The sequence below is a fragment of the Mus caroli genome, unplaced genomic scaffold (genome assembly GCF_978045245.1).
Source record: "Mus caroli unplaced genomic scaffold, Mus_caroli_1 scaffold_19, whole genome shotgun sequence".
Lineage (NCBI taxonomy): Eukaryota > Metazoa > Chordata > Mammalia > Rodentia > Muridae > Mus > Mus caroli.
This window is the reverse complement of record NW_028227274.1, coordinates 60,870,897-60,895,124: the sequence shown is the minus strand read 5'-3', so window position 1 is coordinate 60,895,124 and position 24,228 is coordinate 60,870,897. Positions and strand designations below refer to the sequence as shown.

At 39.8% G+C, this 24,228-nt stretch overlaps 1 protein-coding gene across 1 annotated transcript; it reads left to right on the top strand.

Annotated features, from left to right (window-relative positions):
• The first annotated feature begins 4,827 nt into the window (after positions 1-4,827).
• On the top strand, positions 4,828-23,136 carry LOC110284946 (ovomucoid-like). Its single transcript, XM_085833759.1, has 4 exons — positions 4,828-4,882; positions 6,413-6,438; positions 8,958-9,088; positions 23,051-23,136. The coding sequence occupies exons 1-4, from the start codon at positions 4,828-4,830 to the stop codon at positions 23,109-23,111; spliced, it is 273 nt and encodes a 90-aa protein (XP_085689885.1). The 3' UTR covers positions 23,112-23,136.
• The last annotated feature ends 1,092 nt before the right edge of the window (positions 23,137-24,228 follow it).

Here is a 24,228-nt window from a genome sequence, read left to right as displayed (position 1 = left end):
ATCATAGACTTATTTTCCCATCTACAATAAAAGCTCCTCTTTATACCTTGTATAGTGTGGAAGATGTAACTTAGAAGCAAACTAATGTTTTGCCATATGGTTTTGTGTTTTGCTAAGAATTAACTTTTTCATACCAAAGTTGGTTATATGCAAGTTATTTTAGATTCAAATGGCTATTTGTTTTTGTTTTTGTTTTTCGAGACAGGGTTTCTCTGTGTAGCTGTGGCTGTCCTGGAACTCACTCTGTAGACCCAACTGGCCTCAAACTCAGAAATTCACCTGCCTCTGCCTGCCAAGTGCTGGGATTAAAGGTGTGCACCACCATGCCTGGCTCAAATGGCTATTAATTAATGCCAATAGATTCTCTAATCTCAAATGAACTGAGGTTAAACTAGGTTTCTATTGGCTTCCAGTCTTACATAATATATAACTGGTCAAGTCACTTCACTTTTAGTGTCTCAAATCTCTCATTTTTACAAAGAGAAACAATACATACTCACTGCATTATGGTGAATCCAAATACCACATTCTTATAATGAGTTCAGTGTATCCTTTGCCTTTGGTTAAGAATGTCTAACTATTACTACTATAAAATAATTATGTGAGGGCTTACTGTTCAAGAACATGATTAAACCATTTTACTCTCATTCAGTAACGTATTTCATAGCCCAGAGAATTCTTTTATGCAGTGATAAAGCCTTTTAAGCAACTTAAACAGCATCATTGCTCTCTTTGAATCCATGCCTCATAGATAAAGGGACAATAACTTAATATGAAAGTTAAGAATATGAACTTGAAGTCATAACTTTGGGTTCAAGTCACAGTATATTATTCAGTTATGATCATGGACTATATTTAGGGAGAGGAGTAAGACACAGTCTCATTCTATAGTCTAGGTATTGTGGGGTGGGGGGTGCATTGGGAAACAAGATACCCAAACTGATGTAATCCAGGAAACAGCTTTATCGTGCAGGGTTAACACAAACCGGCTCGGCAAACATCTATCCAGAAGCTGAACCCCAAGCTCATCCAACAATCATTTTCTTCATCCCATTTTACCCCCTTCCATCCACACATAAGAACAGTGCCTATAATTTACAACTGTGTTGGTTCTTTTAAATCGGCAAGATGGTTCTGTGCCCATAAGGGCCAGATGAATAGAAACAGATAAGCATGGCAGACATATCCTGAGCACTTAAAGATTTTTGTGAGAGGTAAGCTGAAATTTTCCAGCAGCTGCAGATTTTACCATAAGTCTAGAAGTGAGAAAGAGAAGAAGATGGTGTGGGCCAGGGTCAGAATGAGGCTCACAGAAAGTCCTAGCAGTGACATAGACTGGGTCTGGGGCTTGTGTACAGGTCTGAAGCTCAAGAGAGCTGACAGAGTCTGATGCATGCCACTGGGGTAGCCTTTTAGGGCTCTCTGCCACACCCCTGTCTTTGATGCTCGCATCCCTTTTTAAGGTGGAGAGCATCAGTTTGTTTCACAGATTTGTACTTCCAAAACATCATAAACAGTGAGGGGTGGATTTTCCTCTCAACTGTGGTGGGGTTTTGTGTGTGTGTGTGTGTGTGTGCGTGTGTTTTATTTTTTGTTTTTGTTTTTTGTTTGTTTGTTTTTTGTTTTTTGTTTTGAGAGTGGAAATGAATCCTCCAAGGGCAAGACAGGCAAGACAGGATCAGACTACCTCCCAGATTTGAATTCTTCAATGGCTGGAAACCATTCCTCATTTCCTCATACCAGTCAAGCGTGTTCTAGACCTCCCTTGACAGCTAAAGAAGAGGTAGGTAGTTAGGATCCAGGAGACTCTTTGACCGATTGAAGGCTTTCATTTTTTAAACATATGTGAAGGGTAACACATACGTGGCATCCTTGAGATTTTATTCAGCTTCCCCTACACTGCACTCCCCACAAAATTATGATCTAGAATAAAAAGAAGCTTCGTTTTGATTCTTTTGAAAATAAAGTCAAATTGTAACTTCAAAGACTCTGAATCGAATGTGGTGGATTGGAAGTTATTGTTTGCTCCCTAGTACATTACATCAGTCAGTGTGAGAGTCTTCACCTGTAGTCCCTCTTTTTGGATTCTCTGAAAAGTAGAGAAAAGCTTCTTGGATCATAATGGTGAAGCATGGGACTGAGAAAATGCCTATAGACACAGTAATTATTTGTCATTCGTCTTCACTTTCTTTTTTATGAAGCAAATGGTAGGTAATTTAAATGTTTGCCCTTGGGAGGTCACGTGCCTCTGAGTGCTCATGAAAGGCAATTGTGTCTCAGGAAAAGCGATTTCAGTTGCTGTGCACTGGGAAAGACATCACAAGATCACAATGGTCATTGGATGGCCACCTCATTTCATGCAATTTCTGTCTTGGAAATCTCTGGGGGGGGCATGCTTTGAGAATTAAACGAACAATGAGACGTGGTCCCAGGCTGTATGCTTTTGGGTTTTGATGGTTTGGATGATATGTGATCAACCGTCTTGTTTGAAAGAGCGCAAATACAGAGGCAGGGTGGGAATGACACTTCCCTGGTACTACTTGGTCTCTTCTGCCTCAGCACTAGCGCTGGCCTTCCTCAGTTCAGCACCTTTTGCTGTTCATCTTTCTATTCTTACTTTTCCTCTGTTTTTGGCTTATAGCTCCCATATGCTGCTTAACAGCAGCCTCTTGACTTCTTGCCACCTAAGGGATGCCCTGCGATACTGTCATCTCAGAGATGGTGAGGTAATGCTTTTTAGTGGAGGACAGTTTGAAAAATGTACTTCATGGCTGTCATTAACGGATGTCAAAAAGTGCCTGCCAGATGGGATGGACCATACCTATGAACGCAGCCCTTGGAAGGCTGAGGTTGTGGGTTTGAGGTTTGAGGCCAGCCTGAGGTGTGTTGGACTCTATAGAGAGAGGTGGAGAGGGGGTCTAGGGGCAGAAATCATAAAAGCCACAAGACAGAATTTTCTCTGGTTTACTATTCAAAGAGAATGGTGAATCAGTATCTCTAAGATATTGTGATTAAACCTTTGATTTTTGCTCTCAAGTAAGGAATTCAGGTCCCCACGATCCAGCCTGCTTATAGTTAAACGTCTTGAGTAATCAGAAAAACAATTTGTTCAGACAAATCTTTTGATCAGCACTCATTGATGCACAAAGTGCTAGCACAGGGCTAGAATCACAAGATGCAGCAAAGAATAAGATGTTCCCTGACCTCTGTGCTTTTTATGCTAATTCAAAGAGGGAGATCATGCAATATTACATTAGTGAGTTCTGGAATTAGCTCTAAATTTGAACACAGCAGCTACTAACCAGTGTAGCAGGAACCTGGAGGGAATTCCTTTCTAGTTCTCTGCACTAGTTTTCTGAGCTGTGGGATGGAGAGACCGCAAGCTATTATGAGGAATAGTGTGAATGTCAGCTGCCATTCCTGTTGTCCTTACCCCCAAACTAGAAAATGACCATGGTATTCTATTTGAAATCCTCAAAGCACTCAAAGATCTTCTAATGTCTTTATGCATCTTGATTTCTCATAGCAAATAGCCATGGTTCACCACTATTTGTAATACTTAGTATCTAGATTTCTCACCATATTGACAGTCTACAAAGTCCCACCCTAAGACGAGAATTCAGAACTTACCATGGCACCCCAAGAATGGGCTGAAGGGAATATATGTCCTAAGTGGTTTGTACATTGTACCTCACAATCTGCAATTGACTTCCAAAATCTACAAGACTGGTGGCTTATTTCATGAGGGAGAAACTGAGGCTCTGAAAAGAGGCAGAACTTACCTTGATAAGACTTTTAGGCATGGGACAACTAAGTGGCTTGACTTCATTTTTTTTCTCACTCTATTGCTCTGTGGCAAGAACCATCTGTTCCAAGAGAGTTCACTTTGGCCACCAGGCTACAGTATTCTTAACTTCATGTTCCCAGGCAATCTGAGAACAGATCTTGGGTTTTTGGAAACTTACATTCTTACAAGGTAGGCTTCATTTTTCTCATGGGGTCATTTTGGTAAAGATCTAAGCTAGGCCTCATTGAATTTGCCATGTTAGACCCTTCAGTGTAGAATCACTGATTGTGTGTGTGTGTGTGTGTGTGTGTGTGTGTGTGTGTGTGATCTTCAAATCCATAATACTAATAGAAATAGCACATAATGCTCTTGAGTTTCCATGGCCAGGGCTCTGTTTATCTAAATGTCTTATGTTAAATATGGATATGTCCAGAGAGGGAGGGTGGGTATAGTAAGATGTAATAAAACGGCAATTGCCTCTAGGGAATAAAGAGGAAGGGATAGATGGTAACCCTCTCATGTAAAACTATAGATCCTCTATTCTATTAGCTTTTTGTTCTGTACTTGCTGAATCAGAATTTTCAGACTGAGAGAAGAGAGGTGGCACAAAGAATCCCCAGAGATCCTCATTTTAAGTTAGTCTTGTATGCCTTCATTTCCTCTTGATTGAGAAAAAGCAGAATGTTTCTACGTAACCAAATGACAAGAAAGGAAACCAAACAAGAGGGTGTCGAGCTTCCATCTGTTAACAAGAAATGTTTCCCCCAGAAGTCTTCTTTGTGTTCAAGAACCTATTGACTCTTTTTTTTTTTTGGGGGGGGGGGGTCATGTGGAAATAGAACACTTGCAGAGTGACTTCATAATCGTGTCTGAGGTTCCTATCATAGGGCCACTGCCACCGGTTCTGTAGCAGAACTCAGCCTTGGGACTTTTATGAAGAAACTCTGGGCTGAAGGAATCGAGAGAGAGAGAGAGAGAGAGAGAGAGAGAGAGAGAGAGAGAGAGAGAGAGAGAGAGAGAGAGGAATTGCATTGCTTCTCATGGAAAAGCCAGAAGCTTTCCTCTTGGTTCTCTTGGCTACTAGCTACTATTTATGTAAGCATCTGTCAAAGATCTCCAGGAAATGAAGGAGCATTGAACATGCCAGGGTGATAGAACAAGTGAATAACTACTTCTGTTTAGGTGTAGGAATGTTTGGACATCCTCTGAGATAAGAATTTAATATCTTAACCAGAATGAGTATGAGTGATTGATGTGTTTTTTGTTTGTTTGTTTTTAAAATATTCCAAGAAATCTACCACGGTCAGCTTTGGACTTAGGTTTTTAAGCAGTTGGTCTGTGAAGACTTCAATCAATATATGAGAAATAGTTTGGCCTTCTGTGTTGACTATCAGTTTTTGCTTGACCTCTTCTTCCTAATTCTTTCCCCTTGACTCTCACACACACTAGTAGTGTGTGTGTGTGTGTGTGTGTGTGTGTGTGGTGTGTGTGTGTGTGTGTGTGTGTGTGTGTGTGTGTGTGACAGAGAGGGAAAGACAGAGACAGAGAGACAGAGAGAGGGGGAGAGAGACAGAGGCAGAGAGACAGAGAGAGGGGGGAGAGAGAGACAGACAGACAGACACAGAGAGAGAGAGACTCATGTATACACAAAGCATTCTAAACAAAGTAACATCAGCAGCTTTGGAAATAGCAAGCTATAAAAAGACTATTCAGTATCATCTCTCTGGATGTCTCAGCCTGAACTTGATACAATAGAAGCAGGTGGTTTAATTGCTACATCAGTGTTGGAGTAGGAGGACAAGTGAAGGGTTGTCCCAGAGCAGTGCTTGAAAGAAACCAAGGCTGAGATGCAGAATATAAAATACAAAGCTGTGAATAATTTGGGTAACTATTGACATAGAATTTCCATGGAAAGAAACTTCCTTATCAACAGGAAGAAATATATATAGAGAGAAAGGTTTTATTAGAGACAGAAATAATCATCTATGAAGATGTGTGTATGTATGTGTGTGTGTGCAGTGTCTGTCAACAAATAGCTAGGATAACTATGAAAAATTAGACCTTTCTCTGAAACAAATCTGCTCAATACCTGTGGGCCCCAGTAGTGTATGATGACATTGTTGGCTCCCTGATAACGAAGCTTAAGGCTATGTCCTTCCTGCTCAAGGCCAGCATGAAATAGCATAAAGAAGAAGTAGTTCAAGGGTTTTCAGGCAAAATATTAAGGGTCTTTTAAAAGGTATATTATTTTATATGTATGTGTATTTTTTCTGCATAATTGTCTTTGCCTGGTGTCCATAGAGGCCAGGAGATGGTGTCAGATAAACTGTGACTGGAGTTACAAATGGTTCTCAGTTGCTGTGTAGATACTGGAAATAGCTCGCAGGTGGTCATAAAGCAACAAATGTTCCTAACTGCTGAACCATCTCTCCAGCCCCGGAGGTTCTTGAACAAGAACAGAGAAAGAAAAACAATTGGGGGATCAGTCATGTTTCAGAAAAACCTTGTGTAATGGGGGCAATTTTCTATGACTTCCATGGTTAATATAAATATGTGACTGATTTAATGGGCTACACATTTCAACACTTCATTGTTTTATTGTGTATTCTAAAATCTTCATTACAGATGTTATCGGGGAAACTTCATTTAAGGTAAGTTACCTCTGTACGAGAGTAGTTTCTATCCCTGTAGAGTTTCTATTATTTTAAGCCATTATGAAACAGTTAGCTAGCATCTGGCCATGTTCCATCTTCATCATTTCGGTTTCCTATGATTCAGACTCAATATTGCTGTCAAAATCAACCCTGGGGTTGAGCACACACTCTCATCACCTTTTTACCACGGGCAGAGAAACTCCTTACTTTAATGTTTCATTTCCTCTCATCTCCACTGACCTCCTTACAAATAACATACTCCAAGCATAGGCATGGCAGGGTCATCTGTTTTTGGAAAAGACAGTTTCTTGGCACCAAACTGTACTACTTCCAACAGCTCCCTTTGTAGCCATGGCTGTTTTCAGGTTGCTATATACATAGTTTGATAGTTACCCAGAAGCCACATGGTAAAATGATGATGGTGGTGATGATGATGATGATGATGATGAAATATTTACCACTTTGCTCTGAAGAGAAAATGTTAGCCATTTTAATCATGAGAATGGGATCTAGACAACATAAACCTAAGTTTATGTTCTACTTAAGTCAGTGATACCTAGTGTTGTTAAGATGAAGTCCTCCATGCCTCACAGTGTCTTTTCTTCTTGCCAAGGAACCCCCCCCCCCGATTTTTCTAGATTCTAGTCAATGGAAAGTATTTGGGGGCACATGCTATTTCAACTCATGTTACTGAGCAGATAAATTTTTATGTAATTTTTAAATTGGAGGGGAATTGCATACATGAGTAATATATTCACATCAGATTCCTCATCCCTGAAACCACAGGGAAACATTGTTTTAAAAGAGTACTAAAAACAAACCAAAACAAACAACAACAATAAAACCCCATACATCTCTTTAATTAAATCTCTCCATAGAGACTGAAGAGATGGCCCAGTAGTTAAGAGCACTAGCTGTTCTTCCATAGAACCAGGTTCAGTTTATAGCACCTATATGGTGACTCAGAACCATTCTTAACTCTGGTTCTTGGGGATGCAGCAAGCGTTTCAGCCCTCCAATGGCATCAGACATGAACACAGTGCACACACGCACACACACACACACACACATACATACACACACACACACATATGCAAAACACTCATATGCATAGAATAAAAATAAATCTTTAAAAAGTACTATTCTTATGTCCATATCCAGCTTAAGAAGTCACTTTTGCATATCTGAATGTCCCACCAAAGCTGTATTGATATACGTGGTAGAATCTACCAAACACATCATCCCGACTTAGTCCCTCAGCTCAGAAGGAGACAGAAACAGGATTTCCCTCAGAGAACATGAATAAGGACCTTATTTTACTTAACTTGATAATGAACCTCTTATTTCAAAAATTACTTCTGTTCTTTAATGTTTTAGAAAATGCAATTATTTAATAATAAATTACCAAATTTATTCTTGATGGTGATTATGCTTGATAAATTTAGCATTATTAATAAGGTACATGGGCCAGTCCATTGCCCCTGCCCCCACCTGCTACAAATGTAGCAGAGGACTGCCTTGTCTGGCCTCAGTGGGAGGGGATGCACTTGGTCCTGTGGATACCCCCAAGGAAGAGGGAGGCGGGAGGGGTAAGGTGGGAATGGGTAGGTGGGTGGGGAAGCACCTTCTTAGAGGAGAAGGGGTGATAGGCTGGTAGGCTTATGGATGGGGGACCAAGAAGGGGGATAGCATTTGAAATGTATATAAGTAAAGCAATTAATAAATAATTGTTGATTTCAAGAGAACTAGTACATGAACTTAGGGGAGGAATAAAGATCAAAGTGGTTGAAGCTTTGGAAAGACCTCTGTAATGGGAGATACTGGAGGCTTCCAGAACACAGAACCACCTGGTGTAGTGTGCACTGCATGTGACTGTCCTGTGGTCTGCACTGCTAGTGGAGTAAGACATTGTTGGTAGCAATGAGTTACACAGTGTCTAATTTCGCAGCCTCCCTTCTTTTTGTAGATATCTTTATTTTAATATTCACGATGCTACAAGCAAAGCTTATTCCACTTTTATGCTGCCGAAGGAACAAAAGAAAATATAAGTATTAGGATGATTCAGTCATCACGACTTCTTCCCTCTCTATTTCAGAAACCTAGTTCTCAGAGGTCTGAACTATGGCCAGTGCTGGGAAAGGAACACATGGTGTATTCTGTTCCAGATACAACAGTTAGACTATGGCGTTGATGAAATAAAATCACTGCCACTACAAATATAAAGTGCTCAGTCCTTCTTATTACCTCTCCTACATGGTTCTCTTCCCTTCTAACAAATTTCCAGTGCAGCCAAGAGTCTGGGCTACATAGCCTCAGTTACCTTACACAATGATAATCGCAAGGGTCTGGTGAATTTATCCGAATATAGTTTTGATAATTGGGGGTTAAAAGGGAGAAACATTTTACCATTGCTCAACTTTACATAAACAAAACAAGCAAAACACACATACTGTATGTTAGAAGCCATTAGCAAATCATTGGAGGAGAGGAGGTTTAACCTGTGGGTTTTGTTTTAGGTCATTTCGTGCAGCCATTACCAGAAGAAGTTCGTGCAGAGGAAACAAATATGCTCCATAAGAGTCAGCCCACTGTGCGCTTCCAATAATGTTACATATCCTAATTCCTGCGTGTACTGTTTCGCCAACGTGTAAGTTGACATGCCACCCAGATCAGAGAGTCTAATGTGTACCTGGCCATAAAAGTTGACTAGTCTTTATTGGTTTTGAAAACGTCTATGAATAACTCGAGATAGGAATCTGTAAACTGAGGATTGGTAGGTCACTGGCTGCCTCTGAAGGTTTTGGGGTGAGGGAGAAAAGTGGGGAACGGAGTCCCACCTCTGTGTTTGTAAGAGAGGCCTCTCGGCATATGCTTTGAACATTAGTTTTCCTGGGAGAGTAGATGTGGGGGAAAAAAAAAAAACATTTGAAAAACTACCCTTGACAAGAGCAGATCAAAGTAAGATGTCTTGGTGTTTGAAGTCAGAAGGTTTTAGGTTGAGTCTGTCCCTGTGGTTTGAGTCTGTCCCTGTGGTATTGAGGAGGCTCATAGCCCCTCAAACCTCATGTCCTCACCTCCAAATCTAACATTCCAGCTTTCCTTCACTCTCCCATATGCTCTGACTAAGTCTTCTTTCCAGTTATTTTTCAAATGGATAAAAACTGTTTCTGCTTCTAAAGCGTTGGACCAAATTTTATCCCCTTAAAGAGTGTTTCCTGGGCTTTTCCAGGGCTACTGCTTCTTCAGCATCTCCACCTCAGTCTAACTTGATCTCTTATTAAATAGTAAATCTGTCTTCTCAGAGAAAAACTCAGAGATATAACTTACCTCTGAGGGTTTCCTTGTGAAATCTTACCTGCCTTTTAGAAATCATGTAATTCCCAACGATTGTAATTTTTTGTATGTCTCACTTCTAACCTGATGCCACACAAAAGATGCATGACATAAAAAGAAATAAAGTTATCCATGGTTAGATTTTTACACAATGCTTGCATCAGTTATGTTACTAATAAGCGCTTGTTTAACAAACTAAGAAACTAGATATTTCCCAAGAGTGATTGCAATATCATGGGCATGAAACTCATTTCAGGATTTAAAGCACTCTATTCAGCATGAAAAGTATGATCGACAGTGTCCTCGCATACATAAAATAAAAATAAATCTTTACAAAGTAATTAAATAAATGCTATCACTTGATATTTTGAATCAGTGTTTCAAGACACATTGTCAGAAGTAAAGGCTCTAATATGATTGACCTGGGTTGTAATCTCAATTTATGCTTAAACTATGCAGTTTAGGACATCTTAATCTCATATTTGGGGTATGAGATTGGCTATTCTGATTGAAAAAAGACAGTACCTAAGGAAGGAATAGCATAGTGGGTCTTAGTAAAAATAGCCTACATGACTTTTGGTTGCTACCAACTGAAGAAACAAGCATCCCGTTCTCCTGGAACCGAGGGTTTTCCTGGGTTACGCTGCTCTGCCAAAGAGCAGTGATGGAAAGCCAGCATGGCTGATCACTTACTATCAGCTTCTTCACAGTCAGTGCCCCTGTGGCTCTTTGCATAGTCACTGGCTCTATCACTCAGGGCAGTTAGCCCGCTCTATAGTTTTTCCCAACAGTACAAGAGATCTTCTAGATGATCTTCTAGATGATCCCAAGCCTCATCTCCTCAGTTCTCAGGTTGTGGCCATGGTCATTCCATGACATGTGCTCCTTTGAGTAGATGAAACACATGGCTGTTCTCTTCCTAAACTTTTTATTGGTCTTCCACTTTCACCCTTTGTTTAGACTTCCAGTCTAAACAAAGTTCTCTTGAAGTTCTGGGGCAAATAGAAACCTTTCAGGTATAAGAACTTATCATTATGCTCTAGATTTTTTATACACCAGTAAATAATAAGTCCTATTTCTTAACAGCTACTAGTACTGGATTCCAGGGTTATTTTATTCATTCATTTATTTATATTCCTTTATTGAAAGCAAATTCTTTTCTTGTACAATACATCTTGATTATAGCTTTCCCTCCCTTGTCTTCTTCCATTTCCTCCCCATGTGCCCTCCTTCCTCTCTGGATCTACCCCATTTCTGTCTCTCATTAGAAAACAGTGGGCTTCTAAAAGATTGACAACCAAATATGACAAGATAAAATTTAATAGGATGAACCAAAAAAAATGATTATATTGAAGTTGAATACAGAAACCCGACAGAAGGAAAAGTCCCAAGAGCAGACACAAGAATGAGAGACCCATGCATTATCACAGTCAGGAGTCCCATAAAAATACAAAGCTGAAAGCTGTAATATACACTCAGGGAACCTGGTGCAGATCCATGCAGACCCTGTTCATGCTGCTTCAGTCTCTGTGATGTCATGTGCTTAGTTGATTCAGTGGCTAATATTCTCTTGGTGTCCTCCATTTTCTCTGGTTCTTACAGTCTCCCACAGCATCCCCTGAGCTCTGAGGGGAAGAATTTGATGGAGACCTCCAGTTTAGAAATGCTTTCTGAATAGTACCTGGTTGTGGTTTCTGCATCTGTTCCTATCTGCTGATGAAGGAACCCTCTCTGATGATCACTGAATAAGGCATTGATGTATGAGCATAGCAGAATGTCATTGGGGATCATTTCACTGATACATTTTTTTCTTTTGACCAGTAGTGTTTGGTTTTACCCTAGGTCTCTGTGCTATCTAGTCTCTGATTCTTGGTTAGCTTAGCAGTTTCAGACATGGGTTTCTTCTTGGGGAGTGGTCCTTAGGTCAAATCAGAATAATTTTTATAGAAAAGAAACCAACCCTTTCAACTCTTGGCAGCTAGCTCCTGGAAACTACTAGCCAACCTTTATATTTTACCTAATCTAGACAATTTCTATAAATGAAACTATATGAAGACTTTTATTTCTGGTTTTTGGTGCCGTGGTTGAGACCCATCCATGCTGTAGGGAGCATTAATTTTTTGTGCCTTATTATAGCTGAATAATATGACAATTGCATCTACTCTTTCATTCACTAGTGGACATTGAGCTGTTATTTGGGCCAATGTGAGTAATGTTGCTATCTTTTCATATGCAAATGTGTACTTAGACATATACTGCTGATTTTCCTTTGAGTGTCATTCTATGAGTAGACTTTCTAGGAAGCATATGGTAAGTTTATACTTAAACATTTTCAGAATCATCAGACCTTTTCAAATTAGATACATTGTTTTATAATGTCACTAGTAATATACCTTTGCCAATGCTTGTTATCACCCATAATCTTGATGAAAAGCATGACAATGGGTAGGAAGTGGTCCATGACATTATGTCTTGTATTTTTTTTTTAGTGGCTAATGATACGTATTGTTTCATAGAGTTAGTAGTCATTTATTATATGCTTATTCAAATGCCTTTCTCACTCTCCAATCACATTGCTTATGGTTTTACTGTGGAATTACAAGTAGCCATTGTCATGGGTACAATTTCCATAGGCTAAGTAGAACTTCAGTATTTTCTTTAGTCCACGAACTCTCTTCTCACTTTGCTAGTCATGACCTTTAAAGCCCACAGGACGGTCATTTTGAGGAAGTACCGTTGATCTATTGCTTGTAATTCAGGGTCATTGTTTCACTTGGGGTAGTAAAGAATGACTATGATGTTGACATTTTTAAAAGTGATGTGTCTAGCGCGAAGTTCTTAGGGGTCTGCGCTTTTATTTGTTTGGTGTGTACCGTGATGAGGATTGAAACTGCTAGGTAAGCCGGGCTTGGTGGCGCACGCCTTTAATCTCAGCACTTGGGAGGCAGAGGCAGGCGGATTTCTGAGTTCGAGGCCAGCCTGGTCTACAGAGTGAGTTCCAGGACAGCCAGGACTATACAGAGAAACCCTGTCTCGAAAAACCAAAAAAAAAAAAAAAAAAACAAAAAAAAACAAAAACACAACAACAAAAAAGAAACTGCTAGGTATTAGGAGATTTGGGCTTTTAAAGCTTTTGTCCATGTGTATACTAAGTACTGAACCTATTCTTCCTCACCCTCTCCATGTCCCTTCTCCTGCACCTCCCAGTAGTCCCCTTTGGTCTCCTAGATGATTCATTGGTATTTTCATGCCATGTATGTTTCAATATGCACACACAAGCATATTGACTTGATGTGTCTATATAAAACTACAAACCATAAATGAGACAAAGCACATAGTACTTGGCTGAGAGCGACTTCATTCATTTAATATAAAATTTTCAGTTGTATCCATTTTCACAATGTCATTTTTCTGTGTAGCTTATTTGGTTTTGTGTGTTGCCCATAGCATTAGGGCATTATTTGGTTTTATTGGTTTTTATGTGAACATCAATCAGTTATCCTAGAAACAATGGTGAAACAAACCCACTTATTTCCCTCACTGAATTGTCTTACAGTCTTATTGAGAATTGTTTGATTATAAATATTTCATTTCTGAACTCTCAGTTCTTCCAATGTATATACCCATTGTCTCACTACTCCACTGTGTTGGTTATATTTTTTTTCCTATATTTGAAATCAGGAGAATGGGCTCTTGATGTTGCAGTTTCAGAGTATTCATTTTGTATTCTGTGCTTAGGAAATAGTAGAGATGTTTTCAAAAAATTATTTACAGATGTTCAGCATCATAGCTCTGAGAGTAAATACTAAGCAAAGTTACATGTGACAACAACCACCTCCTATAATATCTTGTACATCTATAGTTACTATTTCCTGGGAAATACTTGGTTGTGTTAATATACTTGTGCTGCTGCACATGACAGGACTATGACAATCAGCACTTCAATGCTCTTTTCTGGCAAATATTTCTCAAGCTATTTCTCAGAGTGCTTAGCATCTCTTCATAAAATAATGGGACTGAAAGTGTAGCTTCCTTAAATAAAATATGTATTTTTGGCCATGGTGGTACTGTCAGCTAAGCATCCTTGCCTGATGTTTAGTGCACCTTTGCCCTTCTGCTCGTATTCTGTCTCTGTCTATCTCTCCCCCCTTTCCTCTCTCTTCTTCTATCCTCTTCTTTCTTCTCTCTCCTCTCTCCTCTCTCTCTCCTCTCTTCTTCCCTCTCCCCCTCTCTCTCCTCTCTTCTTCCCTCTCCCCCTCTCTCTCCTCTCTCTCTCTCTCTCTCTCTCTCTCTCTCTCTCTCTCTCTCTCTCTCTCTCTCTCTCTCTCTCTCTCTCTCTCTCTCTCTCTCTCTCTCTCTCCAGTCTAGAACCCAGTCTATGTGCCCTGCACCATTTCAGAAGTAGTTCCCTCATAAAGATTCGTCCAAACCACAGTTTTCACACTTAGCTTCTTTAAACCTTTAGGTTTTTTTTCTTCTTAGATTTTTCAAGGAGTTAAAAATGTGAGCCCAGGCCATATCTGGGATAAAACGAGAGGGCAAAGGCACTTTTCCTCTAGCTGCATGTGTGCCTCTCTCCTTGTGTGAGCCCCAGTAATGTTCATGCTTAACACTGTATCCAAAGTCTTTGGCTTTATGTTTTCCTTAATGATTCATTACTTGTTTATATTTATTTAACTTGTTTATTGAAGTGTTTGAAGCTGAATCCACTACATTGCACATACTGATAGTAACTCCACCACCATTGAATTACACACAGAGCTCCACATACACCATATACAATTTGTAAAAATCTTATTATGTATTTAGCATCAAGTTTTCTTTTTTTTTTTTACATATTTTCCTCAATTACATTTCCAATACTATCCCAAAAGTCCCCCATAGCGCCCCCCACTTCCCTACCCACCCATTCCCATTCTTTTGGCCCTGGCATTCCCCTATATTGGGGCATATAAAGTTTGCAAGTCCAATGGGCCTCTCTTTCCATTGATGGCCGACTAGGCCATCTTTCGATACATATGCAGCTAGAGACAAGAGCTCCAGGGTTCTGGTTAGTACATCATGTTGTTCCAACAATAGGGTTGCAGATCCCTTTAGCTCCTTGGGTACTTTCTCTAGCTTCTCCATTGGGAGCCCTGTGATACATCCAATAGCTGACTGTGAACATCCACTCCTGTGTTTGCTAGGCCCCGGCATCGTCTCACAAGAGACAGCTATATTTGGGTCCTTTCAGCAAAATCTTGCTAGTGTATGCAATGGTGTCAGCGTTTAGAAGCTGATTATGGGACGGATCCCTGGATACAGCAGTCTCTAAATGGTCCATCCTTTCATCACAGCTACGAACTTTGTCTCTGTAACTCCTTCCCTGGGTGTTTTGTTCCCAATTCTAAGAAGGTGCACAGTGTCCACACTTTGGTCTTCATTCTTCTTGAGTTTCATGCGTTTATCAAATTGTATCTTATATCTTGGGTATCCTAAGTTTTGGGCTAATATCCACTTATCAATGAATACATATTGTGTGAGTTCTTTTGTGATTGTGTTACTTCACTCAAGATGATGCCCTCCAGGTCCATCCATTTGGCTAGGAATTTCATAAATTCATTCTTTTTAATAGCTGAGTAGTACTCCATTGTGTAAATGTACCATAATTTCTGTATCCATTCCTCTGTTGAGGGACATCTGGGTTCTTTCCAGCTTCTGGCTATTATAAATAGGGCTGCTATGAACATAGTGGAGCATGTGTCCTTTTTACCAGTTGGGACATCTTCTGGATATATGCCCAGGAGAGGTATTGCTGGATCCTCCGGTAGTACTATGTCCAATTTTCTGAGGAACCGCCAGACTGATTTCCAGAGTGGTTGTACAAGCTTGCAATCCCACCAACAATGGAGGAGTGTTCCTCTTTCTCCACATCCTCGCCAGCATCTGCTGTCACCTGAATTTTTGATCTTAGCCATTCTGACTGGTGTGAGGTGGAATCTCAGGGTTGTTTTGATTTGCATTTCCCTGATGATTAAGGATGTTGAACATTTTTTCAGGTGCTTCTCTGCCATTCGGTATTCCGCAGGTGAGAATTCTTTGTTCAGTTCTGAGCCCCATTTTTTAATGGGGTTATTTGACTTTCTGGAGTCCACCTTCTTGAGTTCTTTATATATATTGGATATTAGTCCCTTATCTGATTTAGGATAGGTGAAGATCCTTTCCCAATCTGTTGGTGGTTTTTTTGTCTTATTGATGGTGTCTTTAGCCTTGCAGAAGCTTTGTAGTTTCATGAGGTCCCACTTGTCAATTCTCGATCTTACAGCACAAGCCATTACTGTTCTATTCAGGAATTTTTCCCCTGTGCCCATATCTTCAAGGCTTTTCCCCACTTTCTCCTCTATAAGTTTCAGTGTCTCTGGTTTTATGTGAAGTTCCTTGATCCACTTAGACTTGACCTTAGTACAAGGAGATAGGAATGGATCAATTCGCATTCTTCTACAAGTTAACAACCAGTTGTGCCAGCACCATTTGTTGAAAATGCTGTCTTTCTTCCACTGGATGTTTTTAGCTCCCTTGTCGAAGATCAAGTGACCATAGGTGTGTGGGTTCATTTCTGGGTCTTCAATTCTATTCCATTGGTCTATTTGTCTGTCACTATACCAGTACCATGCAGTTTTTATCACAATTGCTCTGTAGTAGAGCTTTAGGTCCGGCATGGTGATTCCACCAGAGGTTCTTTTATCCTTGAGAAGAGTTTTTGCTATCCTAGGTTTTTTGTTATTCCAGATGAATTTGCAGATTGCACTTTCTAATTCGTTGAAGAATTGATTTGGAATTTTGATGGGGATTGCATTGAATCTGTAGATTGCTTTTGGCAAGATAGCCATTTTTACAATGTTGATCCTGCCAATCCATGAGCATGGGAGATCTTTCCATCTTCTGAGATCTTCTATAATTTCTTTCTTCAGAGACTTGAAGTTTTTATTATACAGATCTTTCACTTCCTTAGTTAGAGTCACGCCAAGATATTTTATATTATTTGTGACTATTGAGAAGGGTGTTGTTTCCCTAATTTCTTTCTCAGCCTGTTTATTCTTTGTGTAGAGAAAGGCCATTGATTTGTTTGAGTTAATTTTATATCCAGCTACTTCACCGAAGCTGTTTATCAGGCTTAGGAGTTCTCTGGTGGAATTTTTAGGGTCACTTATATATACTATCATATCATCTGCAAAAAGTGATATTTTGACTTCATCTTTTCCAATTTGTATCCCTTTGATCTCCTTTTGTTGTCGAATTGCTCTGGCTAGGACTTCAAGTACAATGTTGAATAGGTATGGAGAAAGTGGACAGCCTTGTCTAGTGCCTGATTTTAGAGGGATTGCTTCAAGCTTCTGACCATTTACTTTGATGTTGGCTACTGGTTTGCTGTAGATTGCTTTTATCATGTTTAGGTATGGGCCTTGAATTCCTGATCTTTCCAAGACTTTTATCATGAATGGGTGTTGGATCTTGTCAAATGCTTTTTCCGCATCTAAGGAGATGACCATGTGGTTTTTGTCTTTGAGTTTGTTTATATACTGGATTACGTTGATGGATTTCCGTATATTGAACCATCCCTGCATCCCTGGGATGAAACCTACTTGGTCAGGATGGATGATTGTTTTGATGTGTTCTTGGATTCGGTTAGCAAGAACTTTATTGAGGATTTTTGCATCAATATTCATAAGGGATATTGGTCTGAAGTTTTCTATCTTTGTTGGGTCTTTTTGTGGTTTAGGTATCAGAGTAATTGTGGCTTCATAGAATGAGTTGGGTAGAGTATCTTCTGTTTCTATTTTGTGGAATAGTTTGTGAAGAACTGGGATTAGATCTTCTTTGAAGGTCTGATAGAACTCTGCACTAAACCCATCTGGTCCTGGGCTTTTTTTAGTTGGGAGACTATTAATGACTGCTTCTATTTCTTTGGGGGATATAGGGCTGTTTAGATCATTAACCTGATCTTGATTCAACTTTGGTACCTGGTATCTGTCTAGGAATTTCTCCATTTCATCCAGGTTCTCCAGTTTTGTTGAGTATAGCCTTTGGTAGAAGGATCTGATGGTGTTTTGGATGTCTTCAGGATCTGTTGTTATGTCTCCTTTTTCATTTCTGATTTTGTTAATTAGGATGCTTTCCCTGTGCCCTCTAGTGAGTCTGGCTAAGGGTTTATCTATCTTGTTGATTTTCTCAAAGAACCAGCTCCTTGAGTGGTTGATTCTTTGAATAGTTTTTCTTGTTTCCACTTGGTTGATTTCACCCCTGAGTTTGATTATTTCCTGCCGTCTACTCCTCTTGGGTGAATTTGCTTCCTTTTGTTCTAGTGCTTTTAGGTGTGTTGTCAAGCTGCTAATGTGTGCTCTCTCTAGTTTCCTTTTGGAGGCACTCAGAGCTATGAGTTTTCCTCTTAGAAATGCTTTCATTGCGTCCCATAAGTTTGGGTATGTTGTGGCTTCATTTTCATTGAACTCTAAAAAGTCCTTAATTTCTTTCTTTATTCCTTCCTTGACCAAGGTATCATTGAGAAGAGTGTTGTTCAGTTTCCTCGTGAAGGTTGGCTTTCTATTATTTATTTTGTTATTGAAGATCAGCCTTAGGCCATGGTGATCTGATAGGATGCATGGGACAATTTCAATATTTTTATATCTGTTGAGGCCTGCTTTGTGACCAATTATGTGGTCAATTTTGGAGAAGGTACCATGAGGTGCTGAGAAGAAGGTATATCCTTTTGTTTTAGGATAGAATGTTCTGTAGATATCTGCCAGATCCATTTGATTCATAATTTCTCTTAGTTTCACTGTGTCCCTGTTTAGTTTCTGTTTCCATGATCTGTCCATTGGTAAAAGTGGTGTGTTGAAGTCTCCCACTATTATTGTATGAGGTGCAATGTGTGCTTTGAGCTTTACTAAAGTTTCTTTAATGAATGTGGCTGCCTTTGTATTTGGAGCATAGGTATTCAGGATTGATAGTTCCTCTTGGAGGATTTTACCTTTGATGAGTATGAAGTGTCCCTCCCTGTCTTTTTTAATGACTTTGGGTTGGAAGTCAATCTTATCAGATATTAGAATGGCTACTCCAGCTTGTTTCTTCATGCCATTTGCTTGGAAAATTGTTTTCCATCCTTTCATTCTGAGGTAGTGTCTATCCTTTTCTCTGAGATGAGTTTCCTGTAAGCAGCAAAATGTTGGGTCTTGTTTGTGTAGCCAGTTTGTTAGTCTATGTCTTTTTATCGGGGAGTTGAGTCCATTGATATTAAGAGATATTAAGGAAAAGTAATTGTTGTTTCCTGTTATTTTTGTTGTTAAAGTTGGCATTTTGTTCTTGTGGCTGTCTTCTTTTAGGTTTGTTGAGGGATTACCTTCTTGTTGTTTCTAGGGCGTGGTTCCTGTCCTTGTATTGGTTTTTTTCTGTTATTATCCTTTGAAGGGCTGGATTCGTGGAGAGATAATGTGTGAATTTGGTTTTGTCGTGGAATACTTTGGTTTCTCCATCTATGTTAATTGAGAGTTTGGCTGGGTATAGTAGCCTGGGCTGGAATTTGTGTTCTTTTAGTGTCTGTATAACATCCGTCCAGGATCTTCTGGCTTTCATAGTCTCTGGTGAAAAATCTGGTGTAATTCTGATAGGCTTGCCTTTATATGTTACTTGGCCTTTTTCTCTTACTGCTTTTAGTATTCTATCTTTATTTAGAGCATTTGTTGCTCTGATTATTATGTGTCGGGAGGTATTTCTTTTCTGGTCCAGTCTATTTGGAGTTCTGTAGGCTTCTTGTATGTTCATGGGCATCTCTTTCTTTAGATTTGGGAAGTTTTCTTCTATAATTTTGTTGAAGATGTTTGCTGGTCCTTTGAGTTGAAAATCTTCATTCTCATCCACTCCTATTATCCGTAGGTTTGGTCTTCTCATTGCGTCCTGTATTTCTTGGATGTTTTGAGTTAGGATCTTTTTGCATTTTACATTTTCCTTGATTGTTGTGCCGATGTTCTCTATGGAATCTTCTGCACCTGAGATTCTCTCTTCCATCTCTTGTATTCTGTTGCTGATGCTGGTATCTATGGTTCCAGATTTCTTTCCTAGGGTTTCTATCTCCAGTGTTGCCTCATTTTGGGTTTTCTTTATTGTGTCTACTTCCCTTTTTAGGTCTAGTATGGTTTTGTTCATTTCCATCATCTGTTTGGATGTGTTTTCCTGTTTTTCTGTAAGGACTTCTACCTGTTTGATTATGTTATCGTGTTTTTCTTTAAGGATTTGTAACTCTTTAGCAGTGTTCTCCTGTAATTCTTTAAGGGATTTTTGTGCTTTCTCTTTATTGTCTTCTGCCTGTTTAGCAGTGTTCTCCTGCATTTCTTTAAGTGTGTTATTAAAGTCCTTCTTGAAGTTCTCTATCATCATCAGGAGATATGCTTTTAAATCCGTGTCTAGCTTTTCCGGTGTGTTGGGGTGCCCTGGACTGGGCGAAGTGGGGGTGCTGGGTTCTGATGATGGTGAGTGGTCTTGGTTTCTGTTAGTAAGATTATTACGTTTACCTTTTGCCATCTGGTAATCTCTGGGGTTAGTTGTTATCGTTGTCACTGTTTAAAGATTGGAGCAGAAGCTGTGTTCCACTCACCAGCAGTCTCTAAATCCTGCGGCGGGGGTCGTGGGTAGCTGACGGTACCCCGGTGCTGGTCCAGCCGGAAGAGGCCTGTGGTCCTACACAGGCCGTTTTTCTGCTTCCCTAACTAATGCAGTCTCTGGTCCCGCGTGCAATTGGATTGGAGCAGAAGCTGTGTTCCACTCTCCAGAAGTCTTAAGATCCTGTGGTGGGTGTTGTGGGTAGCTGGCGAGTGTCAGCAGACCCTGCGCCCCAGCTGCCCTGGTGCTTTTCTGACTGGAAGAGGGTTGTGGCCCTATGTAGGCCGGATTTCTCTCTCCCCAACCAGAGCAGTCTCAGGTCCCGCGTGATTGGACTGGAGCAGAAGCTGTGTTCCACTCACCAGCAGTCCCAAAATCCTGCGGCGGGGGTTGTGGGTAGCTGGCGGGTGTCAGGCAACCCTGCGCTCCAGCTACCCCGGCGCTGATCCGGCCGGATGAGGCCTGTGGTCTTACTCAGGCCGGTTTCTGCTTCCCTAACTAATGCAGTCTCAGGTCCCGCGCAATTGGATTGGAGCAGAAGCTGTGTTCCACTCACCAGCAGTCCCAAAATCCTGCGGCGGGGGTCGTGGGTAGCTGGCGGGTGTCAGGCAACCCTGCGCTCCTGCTACCCCGGCGCTGATCCCAGCATCAAGTTTTCTAAAGACAACTGTGACATAATATTAAATTTAAAAAGGAAACTACAAAATGATGAATATGGTGGCAGGATGTAAATGAATTATATATAAGCAAATATTAAAAATACATGATTGTAATCTTTTGAAGATTTATTAATATATATAAATTTACCTTAAAATGTATATATACCAGACACTGTGCTTGGTTCTACTTAGGAGTTATCTCATCCACTATTCAAAACAGCCTTACAAAATAGGTATAAGGGGCTGGTGAGATGGCTCAGTGGGTAAGAGCACTGACTGCTCTTCCGAAGGTCCTGAGTTCAAGTCCCAGCAACCACATAGCAGCTTACAGCTATCTGTAATGAGATCTGGCGCCCTCTTCTGGTGCATCTGAAGACAGCTACAGTGTACTTAGGTATAATAATAAATAAATCTTTAAAAAACAAACAAACAAAAAACAAAATAGGTATAAAATATCTACTCCTGGTTTATATATAATGGAAGAAACCTAGTGAGACTTGGGACTTATCTAACTTAAAAATAAATCTACAAATTTGATTTATACAAGAAACAGGCTTACCTTCCCATATTTTTTATCTCAAGATTAGCATTTCATATCTGTACAGAAATTTAGAATTTTACAAAAGCACTTTTCTTGCATTAGAGTTGTATCTCAGGGGCAAAGTCCTTGTCTAGCAGGCCTAAAGTCTTAAGTTTTATCCCGAACACTAATTAAAAACAAAAAACAAAAACCTTACAACTGTCCTTTGCCTTCTGAGCATGAAAGCACCACCTGGTAAGTCCAGACACTGGGGTTAGGTGCAGTGGAAGCAAAGCAAATGTCCAAGAAGGCACTTTTGCCCTCAGACTACCGTGCCAAACAATACGCACACAAGCATACTTTTATGAGGAAATAATTTCCAAAGCAGGGCTTTTATAATTCTCATAGCAGTATTCTATAGTAGGGTTAAATGGGGGAGGCATTCCTTTCTCTACATATAAAAGAACTCCTTTTCTTTCTTGCCTGTTTTCATCATTTCAAGTGGGTTTTAGATAGATATTTTGACTCTATAGAGGCTGGACCACTTTTATATGAATGCGCGAGTAAAGCCCATGGACAACAATTTAGTGTAAAATGGAATCATTGGAACTAAGATTCGGGTGACAGTATTTGCACTGTTTCCCATGATCCTCTGCTTGCTTTGTCTCTTGACTATTATGTTATTTTTTCTCCTGACAGGTAGTCTTCTTGTTTATAGTTTATTCAGTGTTTTCACACCAAGCCCCCAAAATTTATCTCAGGATATTACCAAAATTATCATAATTGTGTAGATCTGATCATTAGAATCCAAAGAAATGAGAAAATTTCCCCGGGATACAGCAATGTAATGACTCCCCCTCCTTCTATCTCTTAAGGCACAGGTTTCTCTTTGCTAAAAGCTCTTGTAATGATTCACTATGGTCAGAAACAAAGGGATCTCCATGGCAGAAGGGTGTGCTGGAATTATTTAGTGTGATGAGAAGCAAATCTCTGTAGCAAAGGCCTACGTGTAACCCAGGAGGTTATACATTCAGGCTCCTATCCCCTAGGATTATTGTACAATTGTATTAGGAGGAAGAAAGGTTACTTTTTTTATTAGTTATTTTCTTTATTTACATTTCAAATATTATCCCCTTTCCTAGTTTTCTCTCTGAAAATCCCCTATCCCTTCCCCCTCCCCCTGCTCCCCAACCCACCCACTCCCATTCCTGGTCCTGGCATCCCCTATACTGAGGCATAGAACCTTCACAGACCAAGGGCCTCTCCTCCCATTGATGACCAACTATGCCTTTGCTACATATATAGCTAGAGCCACAAGTTCCACCATGTGTTTTCTTTGATTGGTGGTAGAGTTCCAAGGAGCTCTGGGAGTACTGGTTAGTTCATACTGATGTTCCTCCTATGGAGGAAGAAAGGTTATATTCCATAAAAATTGTGTATAGATGTTTCTATTGCTTTTCCTTAGAGCTTTGAATCTCACTCTTCAAATCCAATACAGTGGAAAATGTCTGAAGTCCACTTCCTGATTACCTTCATTCAGCATAAGTGAGACACTTAGAGCAAGCATCATCTTTTCTTCGTAAGGCAAAGTTTGTTATTATTACCTTGTTTTAAAAAATCAATAAATTTTATCATTTGGAAAGCTCTTCTTTGGCTTGAGATTTAATTAATGAGACACATGGAAACTATGTTTGATTCAAGAAATAAAAAATTAAATTGAAAGTTGTTCCTGACTAAAAATTTTTATAGTTTAAAAAAATTAATCAACTTACTGGTTGTATAGAGAACATCTTATATCTATATGGATGTAGCACCTGTCAATAAATAAATCTGGTGGCCTATGGACTAGGCAGAAAATAGAAGGTGGAACATCCAGGAGGCAGAAAAAAGTTCTGGGATTGAGCTAGGTGGGTGATCCTCCCAGGAAGATGTGAGGAGACAGATGTGTGGTACCTGAGCACAAGTAACCAGCCACATGGCAGAATGTAAGTTAAACTACATGCATAATTATTTAATAATATTATACAATGTGAGAAAGAAGAAAGAAACATTATGTATAAATCTTGCTATAAGATGAACAATTTCACAGAACATTCACATCTGACAAAGTCACTTTGTACTTATGATGAATCACAACAAAGCCTGCACAACTGCTTAGTCATAACTGAATACTGGCAAAATATGCACATTCTCCAAGCCACGGAATAAGAGATATGCCCTGATATAAAGACTAATAAAATGACTGATGTTTCACCAGTTATGACTTTTTCTTAGACTCATTTTCCTTAGTTATAATTAAGGTTTCTGAAGACACCCATTTGAAAGATTGTGTCTAGTTTTTGAGAAAGACTCCATTCTTTAAAACTTTAAAACCCCAGACTGAAGCAAACAATATAACCTCCTACAGTATGTAGGGCCTTATAATATCTTCTTATAGGCATGTTCTGTAGAACTCCAAGGAACGCCTCTCCAAGAATATGATGCAAACTTGTTCAACTGTTGGTGTGTTCCTGATAGTCTTTGGATGAGACAACAAGTGTAGCACTTGGTCTCTGTTGTTCAAAAGAGCCTCTTCCTCTTCCTCTTCTTCCTCCTCATCCTCCTCCTCCTCCTCCTCCTCCTCCTCCTCCTCCTCCTCCTCCT